This window comes from Rhipicephalus microplus, chromosome 2, assembly GCF_043290135.1.
Source record: "Rhipicephalus microplus isolate Deutch F79 chromosome 2, USDA_Rmic, whole genome shotgun sequence".
NCBI lineage: Eukaryota > Metazoa > Arthropoda > Arachnida > Ixodida > Ixodidae > Rhipicephalus > Rhipicephalus microplus.
In genome coordinates, this window is record NC_134701.1 from 194,704,979 (window position 1) to 194,724,852 (window position 19,874).

The following is a 19,874-nucleotide window of genomic DNA, read 5'->3' on the forward strand; positions in this document are numbered from 1 at the left end:
CCCCTGAAAAGAGACTTCTGCGAGCGCTTATTACAGCGAAATCTGTTATGAGATCAGTACACGGGTCGCGTGTGGTGCCGTAGTTGTCGGCCGTCGCCGGTGTCCGTAACCACCATCGCGTAAAGCGAGAAAAAAAACTAAGTAAATAAACAAGGACACAGCTGGATTAGACGCCGTTCCCCATGCGTGCCACTCCAGTATTCTACAACTGAGCTACGGCGCCGTTTGGAACTCCGTGGCGAACTGACTTTAGGCAGGCTTCATGTTTAGGCAGGCCGCTGTGGTAGCTCAGTGGTTAGAGCATCGAACGCGTTATTCGAAGGTCGTAGGTTCGATTTCTGCTCACGGCTGCTTATTTTTTCATCCACTTTTCTTTGTTTTTATTTACATTACATTGGTTCTAATAACTTTCCCTGTACATTCCTTGGCATTACTGTCTGTTAGATCTCATTAATATTGTGTTAAAACACGGAAAAACGAGCCCTTAGGTATACACTTTTTCCCTTATATATATATATATATATATATATATATATATATATATATATATATATATATATATATATATGCAGTTTAACATGGCAATCGCTTTGTTTCGCAGAGCAGACGTCCCTGTGGCTATAACCAAATTTAATGCTGCCAAACGATAAAATTACTGCCACATTTAATTCTTGTAGCTCTATGCATACTTCTTCATCGTCGTCAGCCACAGCATTAAAATAGCACCAAGTTCCTTGCAAGTGTGTAGCGGGTATCATGCTTCACTGAAGAATGACGAAAGGTAGCATATTGAATGCCTGAACCAAAATTTCGTTCATTTATGGCGTAGTGGGTACCCTGCAAGTCCCAGACATGCAGGTGGCACACGTCCCACGTGCAGTCTCAGCAGGAGACGAGGCCTCCGTAAGGCCTCACGTTCGGACTCGTCCTTTAGCGGTCGCAGGTAGCGGTGGCGATCATGAAACGGTCGTCTGCAACACCCGTACGCTGATATAGCAGGAGCCGCTCTCGCTGTCAGTAGCCCTTGACAGGTAGCTCTGCTGCTGGGCCTCGATCGCCAGGAAGATATGTATAATATGGTGGTGTAAAAAATAGTAAGAAAAAAGTAGTTCCATGGAAAGCACCCTGGTCTGGTCTGTTCTAGAAGGATCCACCGTCAGGACCACGAGGTAAGCACCAGGCCCTCGCCAAGCACAGCCACGAGAATCTCTAAGGACAACGCCCTTTTCCGACATGCTCTTCGGCTGCGATTGGCTCAGCCCTCAGCGCGTTCAACACGCGTCTCTTTCTTTTCTCTTCTTTTGTTCTCTCGTGCCACCTGCCGTTGGCTCGCCTTCTTGTCATCGTTCTTCTCTTCTTCGGACGTGTACACGAACATTTCAAAATTACCTAAAATTTTCACACGTATGAATGTCCCCTACAAGTTTCGCTCATTTGAAAGGGTAACGAAAGGATCACCTGCTGCCAGAGCGCACAAAAATTACTGTGCTTGGCTCTAAGCGCGCGCGCGCTGTGCACATAGCGCACACAGTAGAACTAAGATCAGCGCCAGTTGTGTGATTGAATTGTGTTGCTACAGCAGAAATATTTTAAACAGTTTTCTTGTAGCTGCCGCCACACGCATGGAGTCCTCATACATGCAACCAGCGTCACTATTTCCTCTGCCGAGACGGCTGAAGAGGTGGCCATCGCCCTGGCTACCTGTAACGCCCACCTGTAACACCATCGTATGCGACTCTCGCTCAGCCGTCACTAACTACAGCAAAGGCCACATTTCTCCTCAAGCGCTTCGCATCCTCGGCCAGACACCACACTCTAAAGAAAACAGGATCACCCTCACATGGATCCCCGCTCACGCGGGCCCAGTCCACCCACGCCTCTCAAACGTCAACGAGGTCACCCACTTTCTTGCGCGAGGCCTTGTCAACCGCACTGGAGCTACTGGAGACGTGATGGACACCAGGGACAACCTGACTACCTGCAATGATCTGGTTAAGAACTTTTACCTCAGACGCCGAGCCTTTCCCCCACTTCACCCCAAGCTCAACCGGGCACAGGCCACCACTTTGAGTCTACTTCAAACAAACACGTATCCCTCACCTGCCCGCTTTCACCTCATATTCCTGGACGTGTACACAACCTCCCACTGCCGGTGCTGCGGTACTCACCCGGCTACGCTTCCGCACATGCTGTGGGAGTGCCCGGCACAGTACACACTAACGCCACGACCCTTTCGTCGCAACCAGCCGCCGAGAAATACAGACTGCGGTAATAAATAGCAAAAGAAAAATGGTGGCTATGACGTCATCATAACTTGTTTTGTTGATTGCAGCGTGTTGACGTGAGGGAAGTAGGGGGTCACCTTCGATGGTGTCAATGGCATGATGAAATTGAGGGCTCGCGCGAACTTCAAAATTCTTTCAAGATACCTTCCCCGCTATATTCGCCGTTGGTATTTTGCAGATTATATATGAAGGTTCCTGGGAATCAACCCTACAGGCTATCTCGACCGCGAAATTTTATGTCAGTGCCCCTTTAAGAAAACTTGTCAACGTTATCCTCGCCTCTCCGCAATGTTGAGCGCTAATTATCCGACCCCATCCGATTATAAAGTAGGAAATATCTGAGCGACTACTGATAGAGCTGGTGAAACACATGCAATGTTTTCGCAGAGCTATACAAGAGTTTGGATCGAGCACAGCTGCGAGAAAGCATTGAGCATTCATGCACACAGACTGCTAGAAGAGCCAAGATATTAAATAATGCCGTAAAGGCGGAAGTACGCATGCTCGCCTACACAACACTTGTTAAAATGTCAGTTGGAAATGCTCAAAATCACAACTGTGGTGATAATTATGTTAAAGAGTGTGGGGTCTCGAATTGGCGAGCGCGCACCACGCCGCGCTCTTGGAGTGAACGGACACAGTAGACGCGGTCGGGGCAAACAAACACAACATACATACATTTATTTAACTAATTTACAACGACGATATCGTCCGCCGAATGATGCATCAATCGTGATCACGCTAAGACATCGTTACGCAACAGCACGACAAACACACTAGCACACCCAAGGCGGCGTCGCCAACGCTTGACTTACCACGCGCGCCCCCGACGTCACAGCCCTGGGTGCCACGCACCGAGGACCCACGCTAGAGACAACCGTTCGCGGCAACCGCCACGCGCAGAAGAGCTCGCTCAAGTCTCACCCGCCACCAAGGCCTGCCTTCCGCCAGGGGTCACCGCCGGCGCTACCACTCTACCAACAGTGGTATTCAACGCGAACACAACGCCATTTATCATCCGGCCGTTGTCACCTCCGAAGTACGGCTTCTGTTCAGGACACGTGCGCCACGCGGCGCAAACAACTTCACAAGGGGTGTCAGCACCACCACAAGATAAAAACAGCTTGTTGTCTCAGCAAGCAAAAAGTGTGCTTCGCGGTGAAGAAAATAAAGCAAGATTGACGCCACATATGCGGCTGCGTCGCGTTTTGGACTATCATGGATATAGGAGTACAGTAGGGGTAGCAACTTCTGCCTTAATCTGTGGGTGCCTATCACTATGAAAGCAATAGTTATTACCTAAATCAAAACAAAGTCTTGCTTTTAGTGATCATGGCTACTTGTGCATAAAAGCATTGAAACAACAACGCAGACTCAAACTAAGCGGCGTAGAGAAAAAAAAAGTCCGTACATTTATTGACTAGTAAAGCGACACACCTTCCGGGTGAAAAATGGACGCGTTTTAAACGCGTGTGAAGGCACACAAGCGAGTCAACAAGTCAGCTTAACGATGTATACACTTGGTACACTGGCCCAAATGAAGCAATGAGAGGTCACCGTGAAGGACAACGTGCCAGAGGATGCAGCTTCAGGTGTTTCTTTAGGTAAAACAGACGCGCTTTCCACTGTGGGTGGCTTAGTTAACACATCTCTAGTAGCGGGAAGAGCCGTCTGCGTCGCTATCAGTGATGTTGGGCTCCGTGTGCTCGTGAGGACCACTCAAGTCGTGCCCGGAAGGGGAGCCTGCGTGGAAATCGTATCCCAAGCCTTCGAATGAGTAGTTGCCGCCGTATCGTTGCTGGCAGGCACGGGTGTAGCTGACTTGCTCGACTCTAAAAAGCGTGGTGCCATTCGAAGCTGAAATAATCCTTCACGTCCGGTCTGCGGGAAAAGAAACCAATGTGTCCGCCAGTGTAGTGCGTAGGACAGTATTAGCGGCAGTGGTCACCTCTTGGTACAGTTCCGAGGTAGGCTGTTTAGGAATGGCTGTGGGGTTGTCTGTCCAAGTAACAGTGGAATCTGGGGTAGTGGAAGGGTAGGCGCGCTGGGCAGGGACACCTGGAGTAGGGCCCTGGTCACAGACGTTGCTTTTCAGGACAGGCACTCTTACAGTGGTTGTTGGAAAAGCTGCAGTAGTTACTGCTGGTGTTGGACTAGACGTTGTTGTAGGCACTTCTGATAAAGGAAATGCCGGGTCGTGGTTCACATCACCCTCCTTCGCGGGATTCTTTTGGACGACGCCACCGTTGGGCGTGGTGAAATTGAGCGGATCATGGTGCGGGAGAGCACTGTTCTGGCCGTGAAGGACGGTGTGGTTCGGATGGGGGGGATGCGCGGTGTGGTTGTGGGGACCAGGGGCTGTGTGGTTAAGTCGGCTTGAGGGGCTGTTTAGAAGAGACACCATCGGATTGATCACACGGCCGAAGACGTCCCCAATCGAAGCGGTGAGGCTGTGGAAAACTTGCTGTGGGCTCATTGAAGATGCCTTGGGGACGAGCGCTGGCACAGGACTAATCAAAGGGCCCACAGGTAGTTGGACGATGCGACACACCATGTACGGAACCGTTCGCACGTTCGTTGTGGCTTGCGCGGGCACGGAAAAAGGCTGATGTTGCTGCGCCTGAAGCGGTGACTGTAATGTGCCGGACGTCGGCGGGATGCCATGATGCTGATGGCTGCCGTGGGTCGGACCCTGATGGTGGGCGCTTGGGGGGTGATGGTGATGGTGAGGCACACCGTGGCCGTGGTGTCCGTGAGTATGACCGGCGTGGCTGTAGTAGCCGTATGTTCGGGAGTCCGGGTCTTGCGCTTTCACCGCGAGCACGAAGACGATTAGCAACGCACTTGACGTTGATTTCATGTTGAACGTCATGTTGGTCCTGCAAAGACGGCGAAAGACGGTCAAGCTCACTTGTGTATTACCTATCGATATCGAAAGGAAAATTTCGCCCTCCTCGAGACACCATAAAAAAATAATTTCATACCTATCCTGCTTTTCCGATTGCTCCGTGAAGGCAGCCTGCCGGCTATCCGGCAGCTCGTTTTATAGCAGTCGGACACCCATAGCCCGCTTATATCCTTCGGGTTCGCTGATCGCGGAAACGTTATCACCATGACGGGAAGCACGATAAGGTCAGTCGTAGAAAAAAAAATGGCTTGCTCATTTTGGATAAGCCATAAATGTCGGCTTATTAAAGGAGCGTGACTACTGCGTAGATAAAGGTGTAAATTGCCGGTCACGTGATAATCGGGCAGCAGCAGCGCCTATACATTGATATTTTAGAAATCGTGATTACAATAGGAGATGCAAGAAGCCCTCCACGTTAACAGATCAGCGCTTCAGTTATTAGAAATTATCACAAGTATAAAAGTTATCACAAATGATCGAGAATTGCTTGACTGAAGTCAGAGGGTGCCGAAATTGCGTGTCTATATCAAGTGGGATAACCAGGGTGAACAGTGGAAATGCCTCAAACAGGCTGGCCGACGTTTTGATAGGAGAGCCTATTCTTGTCAAAGGCTTATCTCTGTCCTTCTATCGAAACGTCGGGCAGCCTGTCTGAGGCACTTCCACCGTTCATCCTGCTTATCCCACTGCTTGCGTTTATCTGTCTGCTCCCATCTTGGTTTTGGATGTTCATATCAAGACAGTCACGAAGCAACAGTCACCTTCGAGATGTCGGCAGGCCTTCCTCAAAGGAGCTAGCGTAGGGCTTCGAGTGCAGTATGAAACATATTTATTGCTGCCCCTGCCCCTAGCTGCGCAGGTGCAGTCTGGCCCGGCCGTGGGAGCTCTATAGCTATACAGTCATCTTGAAAACTTAATTACTGATATGTGGGGTTTAACGTCCCAAAACCATCATATGATTATGAGAAACGCCGTAGTAAAGGGCTCCGGAAATTTCGACCACCTGGGGTTCTTTAACGTGCACCCAAATCTGAGCACACGGGCCTACAACATTTCCGCCTCCATCGGAAGTGCAGCCGCCGCAGCCGGGATTTGAACCCGTGACCGGCGGGTCAGCAGCCGAGTACCTTAGCCACTAGACCACCGCGGCGGGGCATTTTCAAAACTTATCGATTGCAACAAAAAAAAAGGAACATTGGAAACAGCCGCACAAGCTGCTTACTAAGATCTGAGAAATTCGTTGACTAAGTTTCATATTATAACAAGCCGACGGCGGATGGAAACGAGTCATCACCCAGCATTTTTTCTGCAGCGAAAGTGTTGGAAGTTTTTAGACTGCTAAAACTCGTGCATTTCGAGCTTTACGCGGTTCTCACTGTTTTTGAGGATTAGCCCATGATACTATATCTCGCTTGCTACTGGTCTGTCACACCTGCGTAGTCATCTAGTATTTATCAATCACGTTGAGCAACATTAAAAAAATGTCGTGCGCCAAAGAAACAAAGATACCTTCGAAAGTAAACTTTCAGGAGCAGCGCACGGGAAAATTCTATGGAACCACGTAAATAAGTAGTTGGTTAAAAGATATTATCTTATTAGCCGCATCAATTTATTGCATCACATATTTGAATGCATGCATTGTCGCCCGTGAATTCGCGTCTAGGACGTACATACGTTAAACGACTTTGTCAAGGCCACACCGATTTCGAGACGTTCAGTTACTAAGTGCGCTGTGAAACACGTCGACGTGGAAGTTGCCACTTTGTTTCAATAATAATAATAATAATAATAATAATAATAATAATAATAATAATAATAATAATAATAATAATAATAATAATAATAATAATAATAATAATAATAATAATAATAATAATAATAATAATAATATCTGGGCTTTTACGTCCCAAAACAAAGACATGATTACGAGAGACGCCGTAGGGGTGGGCACCGGGAATTTTGACCATCTGGTGTGCTTTAGCGTGCACTGACGTCGCACAAGCACACGGGCCTCTGGCATTTCGCCTCCTCCGAATTGCGACCACCGTGGCCGGCATCGCACCCGCGACCTACGGGTCCAGCCGAGCACCCTAGCCACTGCTCCACCGCCACGGACTACTTTGTTTCAATGGACAAATGGGTGGATTGTTATATATATATATATATATATATATATATATATATATATATATGTGTGTGTGTGTGTGTGTGTGTGTGTGTGTGTGCGCGCGCGCTAACACCTTTGTATGTTTTTGAAATACTTCGGTGTTGCATCAGCGCCCGTTATTGATCACTCCTATCCACAGGTTCACAATGAAGCCTTCGCTTAAGATGCTTTCGATATGCTGTGTCACTGCTCTGTAATAACAGCTATTTGTTAAACTTTGGGTTGGTAGTATATATCCACCAACTATTATAACCGCAGAGTATCACGTGACACTGATGGGACTATATATGGTAACGCGAACGCTATTTGTTGGGCTATCGCCTTCTTCGTTTTTAATGGAAGTTGTGTGCAGTGGGCTTTGGCCAATTTCGGTGGCACCACAGATTTGTGTGGAACATTCCCGTTTGTTGAGATAACGGTCGCCTCGATTTTTAGTGGGCCAGTGGTGACTACTGATTGGATTGGATTGGATAAACTTTTATTTGGCGACTACTGATGTTTGCTCGATGTTTGTGGCGCGTACTCGTTAATGATGCCCAAAAGCGTTACCACGGATTCCGAACGAGAAACGCTCGACTAACAACGGCTTTGCTGTTAAAATGAATCTTTAAGCACGTTTGATGGCGCATAAGTGAAGTCCCTGCTGCTTTCAAGATTTCATTCTAAATGGACATGCTTTGCAAGATGCGCAGTTGCATTTAGTCACTAGCAGTAGTTACGAAATAACTGGCTTCATTATTGCCTCTTAGGTTAGTAAATCTTCGTTAGCGCGATTACAATATTTAATTTTCGTACGCAGTACGCCGCGCCTGACCATTTCCTTTCAAAATAAAAACATTTTTTGAGAAGCTATATTTAAATAATACTTATTTATTATTTGCGAACACACTTGGTGTATAAAGCCTTTTGAATATTACTTCTAGTTACAACTGTCTTACTTTTTTTTTCTTTTTTCACTTCTCTGCTCTGTCCTGTGATTTTTTAATCTGGTTGCTGAGCAGAGGTTGAAAAACATGGATCACCCTGAGGAAAGTTAAACTATCTCGTGGTACTGTACTTGCAGATTCAAACGATATAACAATGTTTTTTTTTCTTCACAATAACGACTGGCAGACGCAGTTGCTCGAGATAATCGCATCATGTCGCGACGAAACTGGTCTGTGAAGATAATGTTGGATCTGATCTGTGCGTTCAAGTCAAAGTTACACCGATATGACCTGAACTGAAGGCGGTGCAACCGAAAGTAAGGGTGTTACCTATAGCCCTAAGATGTCTTAGTTTAATCCGTCACTATACAGTTCACACGACAATAAAGCGTCAGCACGTGCACACTTCGTCAGTTTTTCTCACAGTATGCATGGATGAGTGCACGCAGTCGTAACAACCAGCCTGGTTTTGCGGTGCATGTTCGGTTGTGATGGACCGAAACGGCGTATTGAAGCACCAATATGAGGACAGTGTGACTCGCAGACAAGCAGAGACTCCATGATGTTTTACCCCTGAAATCGGTAATTTCGTTTTCGCGCGCTATAGATAAGCCGACAGTGCACCTTGTCGTAATGCAAAAATGTAGTATAGCCACCTCTCGTTTTAGTCCATGGAATGTCCACTGGATGGCGGTACTTGTATATGATGAATATATTGATAAGGTATATTGATAAAACGATGCGAGATGGCAGCACTTGGAGTGTTAACTAGATGAATGGACGAACGTACGGATGAACGGACGGACGGACGGACGGACGGACAGACAGACAGACAGACAGACAGACAGACAGACAGACAGACAGACAGACAGACAGACAGACAGACAGACAGACAGACAGACAGACAGAAATGGCCAGCGGATGATTCATGGTTTGCCGACGAAACCCTTCGAAGCATCGCCCCACCAGCGCCTCCATAGAGGAGGCGCTGGCCCCACTCATCATCATACACTCCGTAAAGATTCTGTGATTTTTATTCCTCACCTGTCACCAAGTAAATTAAGAACAAATGGTATTTGAAGGAAATCTTATGTTTTCGGTGGTTTGGTATCACTTTTGATACCAAAGTCGCTTTTCATGATGCATATTCGCAAAGACAACATACATACAGCTTTATACGCATAACATACTGCAGCGAAAGAATAAAAACTAACTACGGCTCGCAAAAGCTAGCGCATATGATCCCTAAACTTTTAAATGCAAACCCCGCAATTGCCCCCATAGTGCAAGAGAGCCGCTCATTATTTGCATTAAAAAAGAAAGATACACGCATATCTCGTAGAGCTCCAAGAATACTTTTTCCTCTTTCTGCGGTATCACACAGGTTGTATTTATAATTGAAGTGTATACACTCGTGAAATTTTCATTAATGAGTTCTAATAAATTGGTTTGTTATTCGATAAATTTGGGTTTCTTCACATAATTCTTGCTTTGTTCGCTATAAACTCAGTCTTGCAGACAGGTCTGTACTTAATAAAATGTTCATCTGACGTTCTTTATAAGTTCTTATAAAAAATTTGTAAATCCGGCTGCTTCTTTGTTAAAACATTTAAATTATGTGTACATTACTGCTTTTTTGCGCTTTATAGTCTGGGACGGGTTACGGCACCTTGTCAGGCATTAATTTGCCTTTTTGCCAACCATGCCCCTTACTTGTGTCTACTGTACTTTGTGTAATGTACTTTGTATATTTAAAAAAAAAGCTGATATCGGTGCTGATCAACAACGACGAATGTGCGCGTCATAGGGCACAATGTAAGGTGCCTTGCTGATTTTTTTCTGCTTCCTATCACGCGTTTACCATTTGAGGTCACCCCTGCGGAAGAGTTGGGTAGTCGTACAGTCAGGCTCTGAGCAGCACGAGCGACATCTGCTGTTTGAAACCAGCCACATCTGAGAATTCGCGGTGCCATTGACATTCCTACTTTGTAGTTTGTGTCCTATATATATATATATATATATATATATATATATATATATATATATATATATATATATATATATATATATATATATATATATATATATATATATATATATATATATATATATATATATATATATATATATATATATATATATATATATATATATATATATATATATAGTTTATTGCCACGGCCGCAATACTTGTTTTTGGCAGTAAGAAGCGCTGTAAATCTTATAGCGCCGGGGAAAAATGCAATGCCCGTGGATAGGAGCCCTTTATACTACGAATTAAATTATTCTCTGTTCGTGATATATCATACCGAGAATGGTTCGTGTCTTCTTTTTTTTTTGCTTTTCCTGCTGACCGGCAGAACCACTCTCGATGGCCGAAACGGTTGTTGAATCCGCGGTAATAAACGAGGATCGAAAATGCAAGGAAGGTGCATTGTTGATGCCACGCACGCTCAGAGGCCGCGTATTTACGGTTGCGGATTTCGCTCGTGCAGCTCCGAGCACGAAGCTCTGTCGTTCTAGACATGACAGTGGACTACAGTACAACGCAACGTACCCTACTTCAATTTCTGTTGCACGGCAGCCTCCGCTGCGCGTTACAAACCTGGCTCATGTTAAATTGAACAATTTCGTCCCTGCTCACAGAACAGCGTTGACGAAGGTTCAAAGGCAGTGCACACTCCAGACTTGGTTTTAGATGGACGTGATTTTGTGCAACTGCAGTAAGTGTTGCCAAGTTAAAGATATATACACTGAGCTTCTGGAACACATCTATGTCCATTTATAATTTCAAAGCGTAGTGCTGTGGGCTATAAGCACTGATTGTGATCTAATAGAAGCTCAATTAACAACGCCCGCAGGCATTTTATATTCTCGGGTCGCTGTATAGCAGAATCAAGGTGTGAATTGATATGTGGGTTTTAACGACCCAAAACCACACTAAGATTATGAGAGACGCCGCAGTGGAGGGCTCCAGGAATTTCGACCGCCATGGGTTCATTAACGCGCACCCAAATTTGAGCTCACGGGCCCACAGCATTTTCGCCTCCATATAAAATGCAGCCGCCGTAGCCAGGATTCGATCCCGCGACCTGCGGGCCAGCAGCCGTGTACCAGAATCACGATACGATTTGCGAGGAATGCCCTAGGGCGTGGGTCCAGATTAATTTTGCCTATTTGTCGTTCGTAAACGTGCTCCTAATTTAAAGTGCGCAGGCATATTCTCATTAATGACCGTTTGGAATGTCGCCATGATCCTTAAAAACAACGTCGCCACATTAGGCAGGGAAACGCCCGGCTACTTTAGCTGCCGCGATGGGTAAATTTGCAGCATATATATATATATATATATATATATATATATATATATATATATACTCTGAAGCACGCACCAGCGTACCTTTTCCCCCAGAAATTACGCACCTATAACTCGACCACTAACATTAAGGCTGTCTTGATTGCACTGAAGAAAGTATACCTCATGCGACACGACGTACAAAACAAAGGCACGTTTTAATCAAGCTTGCAGCGTCTAGCTAAACTCCTGTACGCACACGCCAACTAACCTCGCATATGCCGTGTTATATATGATCACACGGTAGTAAAGCAGCGTAAACAACGGAATTGAAGGAACGGGATTTGTCTTGTCATTCGTGATGTTTTTGGCTACGCGTGAGGCAGATGCTGGTGTAGAATGCCTTTCTGCAATGCGGAAGTCTGTTCTGGAAGCGGTGGGCCAAGTAGCGGTAATGAAGCCGACTACGAGGAAGCTGCCGCCGGTGGGAAACACCGAACAAAGTGCGGCGAAAGAAAACCGCCGAGAAACTTTAGTGCATGACTTGTCGCGTGGCGATATGATGGGCACCATATCACGCAACAGCGGCGGAACAAGCAGGCTTTCCGATGTGGAAATAATGGCGCGTTGAACGGTGCGATGAGCACATAGGAAGAAAGGAACTGAAGACAGTTTCGATAAAATTGCCCGTGTTTTATTGCTCAATCTTGGGACACCGGTCAAAACTCGTACATGCAAAATGCGCACAGTAAAAAAAAATCCTTAAAATAGGGGCAAGAAGCCCAAACAGGCATGCTACGTACAAGAGTCATATTACATTATCGCCGATGCCATCGCTTCTTGAAAGATCGTGGTTCAGCGAGTTTTCGGGCGGACAGAACGAACACCGAAGAACGTAAAATTCGCCAGCGGTGAGGTAGTAGAGCCCAGGGTTGTGGAAAGCAACGGGACCGGAAGCTTGGCTGTGGAGAGTGGTACTGGGGTAAGGGTACCTGATGCTGTAGTCGTCACTGGTGGGACCCTGTTTGCTACAGGATCAATGGAAACCACAGTAGACATCCGGACAAAAGTGGTTCCCACAGTTGGAGGCAGGATGGTCCCGGCTAAAGGCAACGAAGGGGCATCCGTAGACACCGGAAGCGAAGTAGTGGCTTCGGGTGTAGATGTAGTCAAGGCACGAGGCTCAACTGGAAGTGTTGAAGGGGGACTGGTGGCTGCGTTTGACTGCTCCTGCAGCGGAAGGCCAGTGGCAGGCACTTTTGGTGAAGTAACTAGGAGAGTGAAAGGACCAGCACGTGGATCCAGGGTAACACCGCGACGTGGGGTCTCAATGGAAGCAGTGCTTGGGAAGTGTGTAGTGGACACATCAGCAGGCTGAGGATTTTGAGTAGTTACAACCGTGGGGTCAAGAAATTCCGCAGTTGTTTCGACTGAGACTGCCGCAGTTGACGTGGCATCTACGGGAGTTGTAGCAGGTAGTTCAGACGAGGTTGCGGTAGGCGTGAATGGGATGGCACGGAAGTTGAGCGAATCCGGGGCAGTTGTGGTAGAAGCAGCAAGGGTTGTAACATGGGCGGCGGGTAGAGTAGACGACACGACGGTCGACAAAGTGGACGTGGAAGAGTCGGTCACCGGGATGAGCACAGGGAGTGTGGAGGAAACGTTTGCTGGAGCAGAAGTAGGAAAATCGGCAGAAGCAACAGTGGTAGCTGGGACGGGGAAGGTGCCAACGCGGGGAACCGGACCCCGTACAGTAGGTGCCGCGGCACCGACGGTAGGAAGAACTGTCGGAGCGAACGGTGGTACCATTGTCAGGCGGGAACGGGTGGTGGCCGAGGGGACTGTGCTTGCGACTGTAGGTGCAGGACTGGGCGCTGTGGGTGCAGAAGTGACTGAAGCCGGACGAATGGAATTCTTCTGGAGGACCAGTGAATGAGGAACAGCAGACTGATGGTGGTGGTTGTGGTGGTGAGCAGCGGCCCCGTTGTCTCCGTGGGTGGTCCGGTTCAGCCAAACTGAAGCGTTCTTCAAGAGGGCCACCACAGGGTTGACGACGGTACCAAAGACATGACTAATGGAGTGGGCAATATGGCTGCCCACACCATGGGTCCCAGATGAGCTGGAGTCAGACCTCGGCGGCACAGTGGGTGCCGGGGTGCTCACGGGAACCTTGACGACGCGGCACATTAGGACTGGGACCGTGTGCACGTTTGATGCAGCGGGCTCAGTAGCGGCACCGGGCTGCACGGACTGCTGATGGTTGTGCTGATGCCCATGGACAACTTGGTGATGGTTACCGCTGGCGGCATGTCCGTGATGCGAATGCCCGTGAGCATGACCGGTGTCGGAACCGTGGTGTGGCGGCAGAACGTGATTGAAATGCACTTGAGTCTGGGGGGACATGCCGTGGCCATGATGGGCGTGCTGCAGGGCTGGGTGGCTCTGCCCGAAGCCAAAGGTTCGTCCAGCGAGATCTTCGGCCTGAACCACCAGCAGATAAACGGCCAACAGGAAAAGTGACACTGGCTTCATATTGACCGGGTGAGTGAACCTGGGAACACGTAACAAGAGAAACGCAATACGGATGAAGGATCACAAGAGTGCACCAAAATGTAACGAATATAACAGGAGTACCAAGACATAGAATACACAAGTACAAAAATACATCGTACCTTTCTGCGGCGGTGATCTTTCCAGGAGTGACGATCCCGAGGGTTTAGCCTACACGTTTTATAGCTGGTCTGTTGCCACTCTCTCATCGCTTATTGGTCCTTGGCAAAGGCGTCGTTGCGTCACATCCCTACATAAAAACGTGTCACGGAAGAATTAAATAATAAAAGAAGACGAGATTTGCTGAACAAGCGCGCAAGAAGTCTCATCAAACGCCTGCGCAGATGTTAGATCGCAGCTATTATGCGCAACTGGGGCGAAGGTGTTTATCAAACACGTCAAGGCAGGTGATAGCACAGACAGGCTGATATCTCCCATTGCATTGATGACAAAGTTATTGGAGTACGCAAAAAGTGGGGGCGTATTCCTTAAAAAGAACACTGTGACGTCAAGCCCATTGTGGCACTGTGAGACAAAACAGTTAGCACTGGGTCTTTATTCGTTCTTAATTTGATCGATATGTAGAGTTTAACGTCCCAATACTACCGTGTGATTATTAGAGACGCCGTAGTGGAGGGCTCCAGAAATTTTAGCCACCTGTGGTTCTTTAACGTGCACCCAAATCTGAGCTCACGGGCCTACAAAATTTCCCCCTCCATCCGGAAATGCAGCCGGGACTCGATCCCGCGACCTGCGGGCAGCAGCCAAGTACGTTAGCCACTCGTTCTTAATTTAGGACGTTTTTGCTACACCTTAAAAGACATGGCAAATACGATGAGGTCTACTTGAATGAGAGGTTTCAAAACAGCTAGTGAGATATTGTGGGTTCAAAGTTATAAGCTAAGAACAGTCAATGCCTATCAAGGAGAACAATAAATATTGATAACGATGTTCTTGCACGTTTTGCCTTATTGTTATTGTAATTAGTCTTGTCAAAATTCAGTGAACACTGCACAGATTCCCTCAAGATGAGTTTTTTATTAAAGCTTCAATATGATAGCAATGGCGTAAAAAGGTATACTTTATGCAAATAACCAATATTGAAAAAATATACGCTCATATGATTGCAATTAGGGCCGCTGTCACTTTACTGCCTCAGGCGTTCTGTTTATGAGCGACTACAAATTACACCTGAGCACTTAACGCCTACCAGTGAGCGTACATTTTTTTAGATGTGGAAATATCGGAATATGGGCTGCGTTAAAGCTGGCTATTCCAACAACCCAAAATTTACAGTAAATTAACAAAGCCGAAACAACAAGAAATATTAAAAATGGTTGATGGGAAAATCTAATTAGTGTATATATATATACATATATAAGAAAAGTGGCTGAAAAAATAACCAGCCGTGAGCAGGAATCGAACCTACGACCTTCGAATAACGCGTTCGATGCTCTAACCACTGAGCTACCACAGGCCGCTGTGGTAGCTCAGTGGTTAGAGCATCGAACGCGTTATTCGAAGGTCGTAGGTTCGATTCCTGCTCACGGCTGGTTATTTTTTCAGCCACTTTTCTTATTTACATTCCATTGGTTCTAATAACTTCCCCTGTACATTCCTTGGCATTACTGTCTGTTAGATCTCATTAACAGTGTGTTAAAACACGGAAAAACTAGCCCTTAAATATACACTTCTTTCCCTTAATATATATATATATATATATATATATATATATATATATATATATATATATATATATATATATATATATATATATATTGGTGTTACAGTTTGCGTCATTGCTATCGCTTGATCTTGTACATGTAAAATTGATTTTGATTGCAGATCACTTTAACTAAGAAAGAAAGGTGGCGGTATCGAATAACGGCTGCATTTCAATTTAAACCGACGTAGTAGAGGCCCGTGTAACATAAATTTAGGAGCACGTTACAGAACCACAGATAGTAGAAATATTCGGAGTTTTTCACTACGACCCCCCTCATCATCGTATCGTGCTTTTGAGGCGCAAAACCCGTACAATTACATTATGACTAGGTAAAAAATGCGCACATAAAGGAGAAATGATTTGGCCTCCTTGGTATATTCGTTTGCATTTTTATTGAGCTACATGCACGATAACATAATACTACGCAGCATTTCATGCTCGTAAGTGAACGTGCTTTTCTGTGGCATGGAATTTCAAATCCCGTGCCGAAAAGGACAACTACAGGTGACGCCGCTGAATGAAAGTACGCTTTAAAACAAAAGAAACGGAAAAGAAAGAGAAATGAAAGGCGAGGAAAGCGTTTAGCGATAAAACGCAATGCTCCCGACTTTTTTTTTTTTTTTGTCGAGCCATGCAACCTATTCTCGGCACGTATTTCAATACGATGTGTCCGTCCTATTAACTCCTGCATGGCTCTACCCTTGTAATGCATCCCCTTTCTTTTGCTACGCATTCTTCGCAGCTTCCTTGAAGAATACGATCCCGAGTGCCGCCAAAGGTAAGCTGAATGTGTAAGGAAGTGTTTGCCGCAAAGGCGGCCATAACGGGAGCCTGCGGGTAGAAACCAGACCGAATATTCGAAGAAAGACAGAGGAAAACAGCACCATTTGGCAACTTCGCGCGCTCCTTGCTTTTCCGCACAACCCCGTCATTAGTAGGTTCCTTTTTCGAATATCATGCTCCGCCAGAGAGAATCTTGGTGGCCGTAAAACGTGGTGACATTATTATGCAGCCCATGGGACGACTTAATAACCATCCCTCTTCCTGTGTCACTACCTATGTGAACGCTGACATGTCAGTTTTGACCTTCAAATTATGTTTTTTCTTGCAATTTGTTTTTGTCAATTGCAACCTTGTGACAAGTGCGCTGAAAAAAAAAAACAGAAAATCGTGATGTATTAAACGTAAACTTTGGCGACTTTGAGCGTATCTATCTATCTATCTATCTATCTATCTATCTATCTATCTATCTATCTATCTATCTATCTATCTATCTATCTATCTATCTATCTATCTATCTATCTATCTATCTATCTATCTATCTATCTATCTATCTATCTATCTATCTATCTATATCTACGACATTTAGCTCTTCTGATCGTCTCAACAATGGTGTCGATACCAAAATTGGTAGGGCGTAACTTGACTGTATGACGAGCATAATTGGCTAGTCATAACATGAAAATCATGACATGTATGTCATGAATGGCATGATTTACATTTCATGGTATTGCTGCTTTTGCGGTGGTTTCATTCACACTTGCAAAACTGGTATGATATGAGATGACCGCCGCATGGCGAACATAAGTGACAGACCCTAATATGGAAATCATAAGATGCATGTCATGATTTTCATGTTATGACTTGTCATGACTACACGCCACGCTCATGGTGCTCTCGCAGTCGTTTCGCTTGCTTCACATATACCACAATCGGTATGACGGGACGTGAATGGAGGACGAAGGTACATGACTTGTTCAAACATGATAATCATGACATGAGTGTCATGAAAGAACATGACAGAATACCACACTCATGATGCGCTTGCGGCCATTTCGCCAGCTTCACATATACCAAATTTGCTATTTCATGACGTGAATGGACGTCGAAGGTAAATGACATGTCTAAACATGATAATCATGACATGCGTGTCATGTAAAACATAACTGCATGCTACACTCATGGCGTGCTCGTGGCCGTTTTGCTGGCTCCACATATCAAGTCACATGATGCTAATTTTGGTATCACGTGACGTGAATAAACGACGAAGGTAAATGACGCATCCAAACATAATAATCATGGCATGGAAGTCATGTGCGGCATAATTTACGTCTGCTTCGTAACGTTGTGCTCATTTCAAAGGGACATATCAACGTTCCTGATTCGGGCTTCGCAAATCATCGATTCCCACAGTACGTGGGATCTGCCATTTTTTCCCCAATTTATTTTTGCATTTTTGTACCGCATTCCAGTTCGCCGAATTTCTCCTCTTTGCTTAAACCACGAGACAGTTCAAAGCTCTTTTATGGTAAAGTACACTATACTCTAAATCACTGAATATTTAATTTCTACACGCGTGTTTTCTTGATTTGATTGGTTTATATGTGTGATTTAACGTCCCAAAACCACCATACGATTATGAGAGATGCCGTAGTGGAGGGCTCCGGAAATTTCGACCACCTGGGGTTCTTTAACGTGCACCCAAATCTGAGCACACGGGTCTACAGCATATTCGCCTCCATCGAAAATGCAGCCTCCGCAGCTGGGATTTGATCCCGTGACCTGCGGGTCAGCTGCTGAGCACCTTAGCCACTGTGGCGGGGCTGCGTGTTTTCTTGCAGGGAAGTTATCTTCAGTGCGGTGTTGTAAAGCATGTGTTACCTCCACTTTGATGTTTGCCACGAAAGAGTCAATGCAAATCCGGCAACTTGCAGCGCAATGCAACGATAGCCGCTAGCAGAGCCATCGGTCACCGAAATTCTGATGTTTGACGATTGGAACGTGGCGGCTTTTACACACTATTTATCGTACACGAGTCAGCGTAATCACTGACGCTAGAGAAAGTTGTAGAATGCATACATTCATAATTTGCACATGTGTGCTCGATAATATTAGGCGATAGCATACGAGAAATGTAGGCGAGCGCTGCGCAGAGCGATAACTTCGACAATTTTGTTATCAGGGAAAGAGCAGCGGAAGAGCATAACATATGCGCGTAACTGTATGATGAGAGAAGCCCATGAACGCACGTTACGTTACGCTGAATGCCTCGTGAGAAGTTGAATGTGACCGCCTGGTGTCATCGATCGGGGACACGTGTGAGGCCAAAAGTTGAAACGCGTGATTTAATCATGCGTTTCAACTACAGTAACAGCATAGCATTACAGTATAACAATACAGTAACAGTATAGAAGCATACGCTGCTTCAATATTAGGAAAATATATGATTTTAATGGTTACTGGGAATACCAGCTTCTGCCAACCTTTAAATTAAAAATCAGCACAGCAAGCATCCTTTTACGCACTTCGGCCGCGATATTTATACCAGTCGCGATATTTATAGCGCGAGAACAGAACGACGACACAGAGACAAGAAGGACACGACGGACACGAGCGCTATTGGCGAAAAATGAGCAATAAACTGCAGAAAAAGTTGGAGGGCATGCATGTCGTCAAAGTATTCAGGTACGTGGATGTTTTCTTCTTCTAAATTGTAACTCTTCTAAACGATGGGTGTGTTTGAAGATTGTTTAAAGGCTCTTGTGTTGACACATGAAATGCCCGAGAATGACAAGTCACGCTTTTTTTTGATTTAAGACTGTCTTTTAGCTCACAGCACATCTGTTGGTGTTATGAACCGCGTGCGCAGAAACCTTTACTCCCCTTTTCTTCGGCTCACAGCAAGTCAGTTAAGCGAGGCAACCTGTCTTGAGAATGCCTTAAATAGGTGGTGTGTGCACATCGCTGTGAACTTGAAAGCTCAAGTTTCCCAGCATGAGGCTTCGGGTTTCCCTGAGGCATTTATCGCTTCCGTTGCTGAGACTATCCTGCAGACTAATAAGGCAGAGCAGAGGCAGCGACAGGATCTGAGCAACACAGATACAGAGCGTGAAACGATAGCCGTGATTCCATACGAACACCAGATATCACTCAGGCTCAAGCAAATCGGAAAACGAGTTGGAATTCGTGTCCTGTTCCCTGCACCGTTCAAATTAATCAGCCTCACCAAATATACAA

The 19,874-nt window shown here is 45.9% G+C and overlaps 2 protein-coding genes across 2 annotated transcripts; both read right to left on the reverse strand.

Moving 5' to 3' along the window:
- Window positions 1–3,789: 3,789 nt before the first annotated feature.
- On the reverse strand, window positions 3,790–5,356 carry LOC142796474 (uncharacterized). The gene is made up of 2 exons (XM_075887191.1): window positions 5,270–5,356; window positions 3,790–5,164 (listed from the first exon to the last, which is right to left on the reverse strand). The coding sequence occupies exon 2, from the start codon at window positions 5,155–5,157 to the stop codon at window positions 4,156–4,158; it is 1,002 nt and encodes a 333-aa protein (XP_075743306.1). The 5' UTR covers window positions 5,158–5,164; window positions 5,270–5,356; the 3' UTR covers window positions 3,790–4,155.
- A 6,897-nt stretch (window positions 5,357–12,253) lies between these two features.
- Window positions 12,254–14,408, reverse strand: LOC119169616 (uncharacterized). Its single transcript, XM_037420654.2, has 2 exons — window positions 14,254–14,408; window positions 12,254–14,132 (listed from the first exon to the last, which is right to left on the reverse strand). Exon 2 carries the CDS (start codon window positions 14,111–14,113, stop codon window positions 12,437–12,439), a length of 1,677 nt encoding a protein of 558 aa, XP_037276551.2. The 5' UTR covers window positions 14,114–14,132; window positions 14,254–14,408; the 3' UTR covers window positions 12,254–12,436.
- Window positions 14,409–19,874: the final 5,466 nt, after the last annotated feature.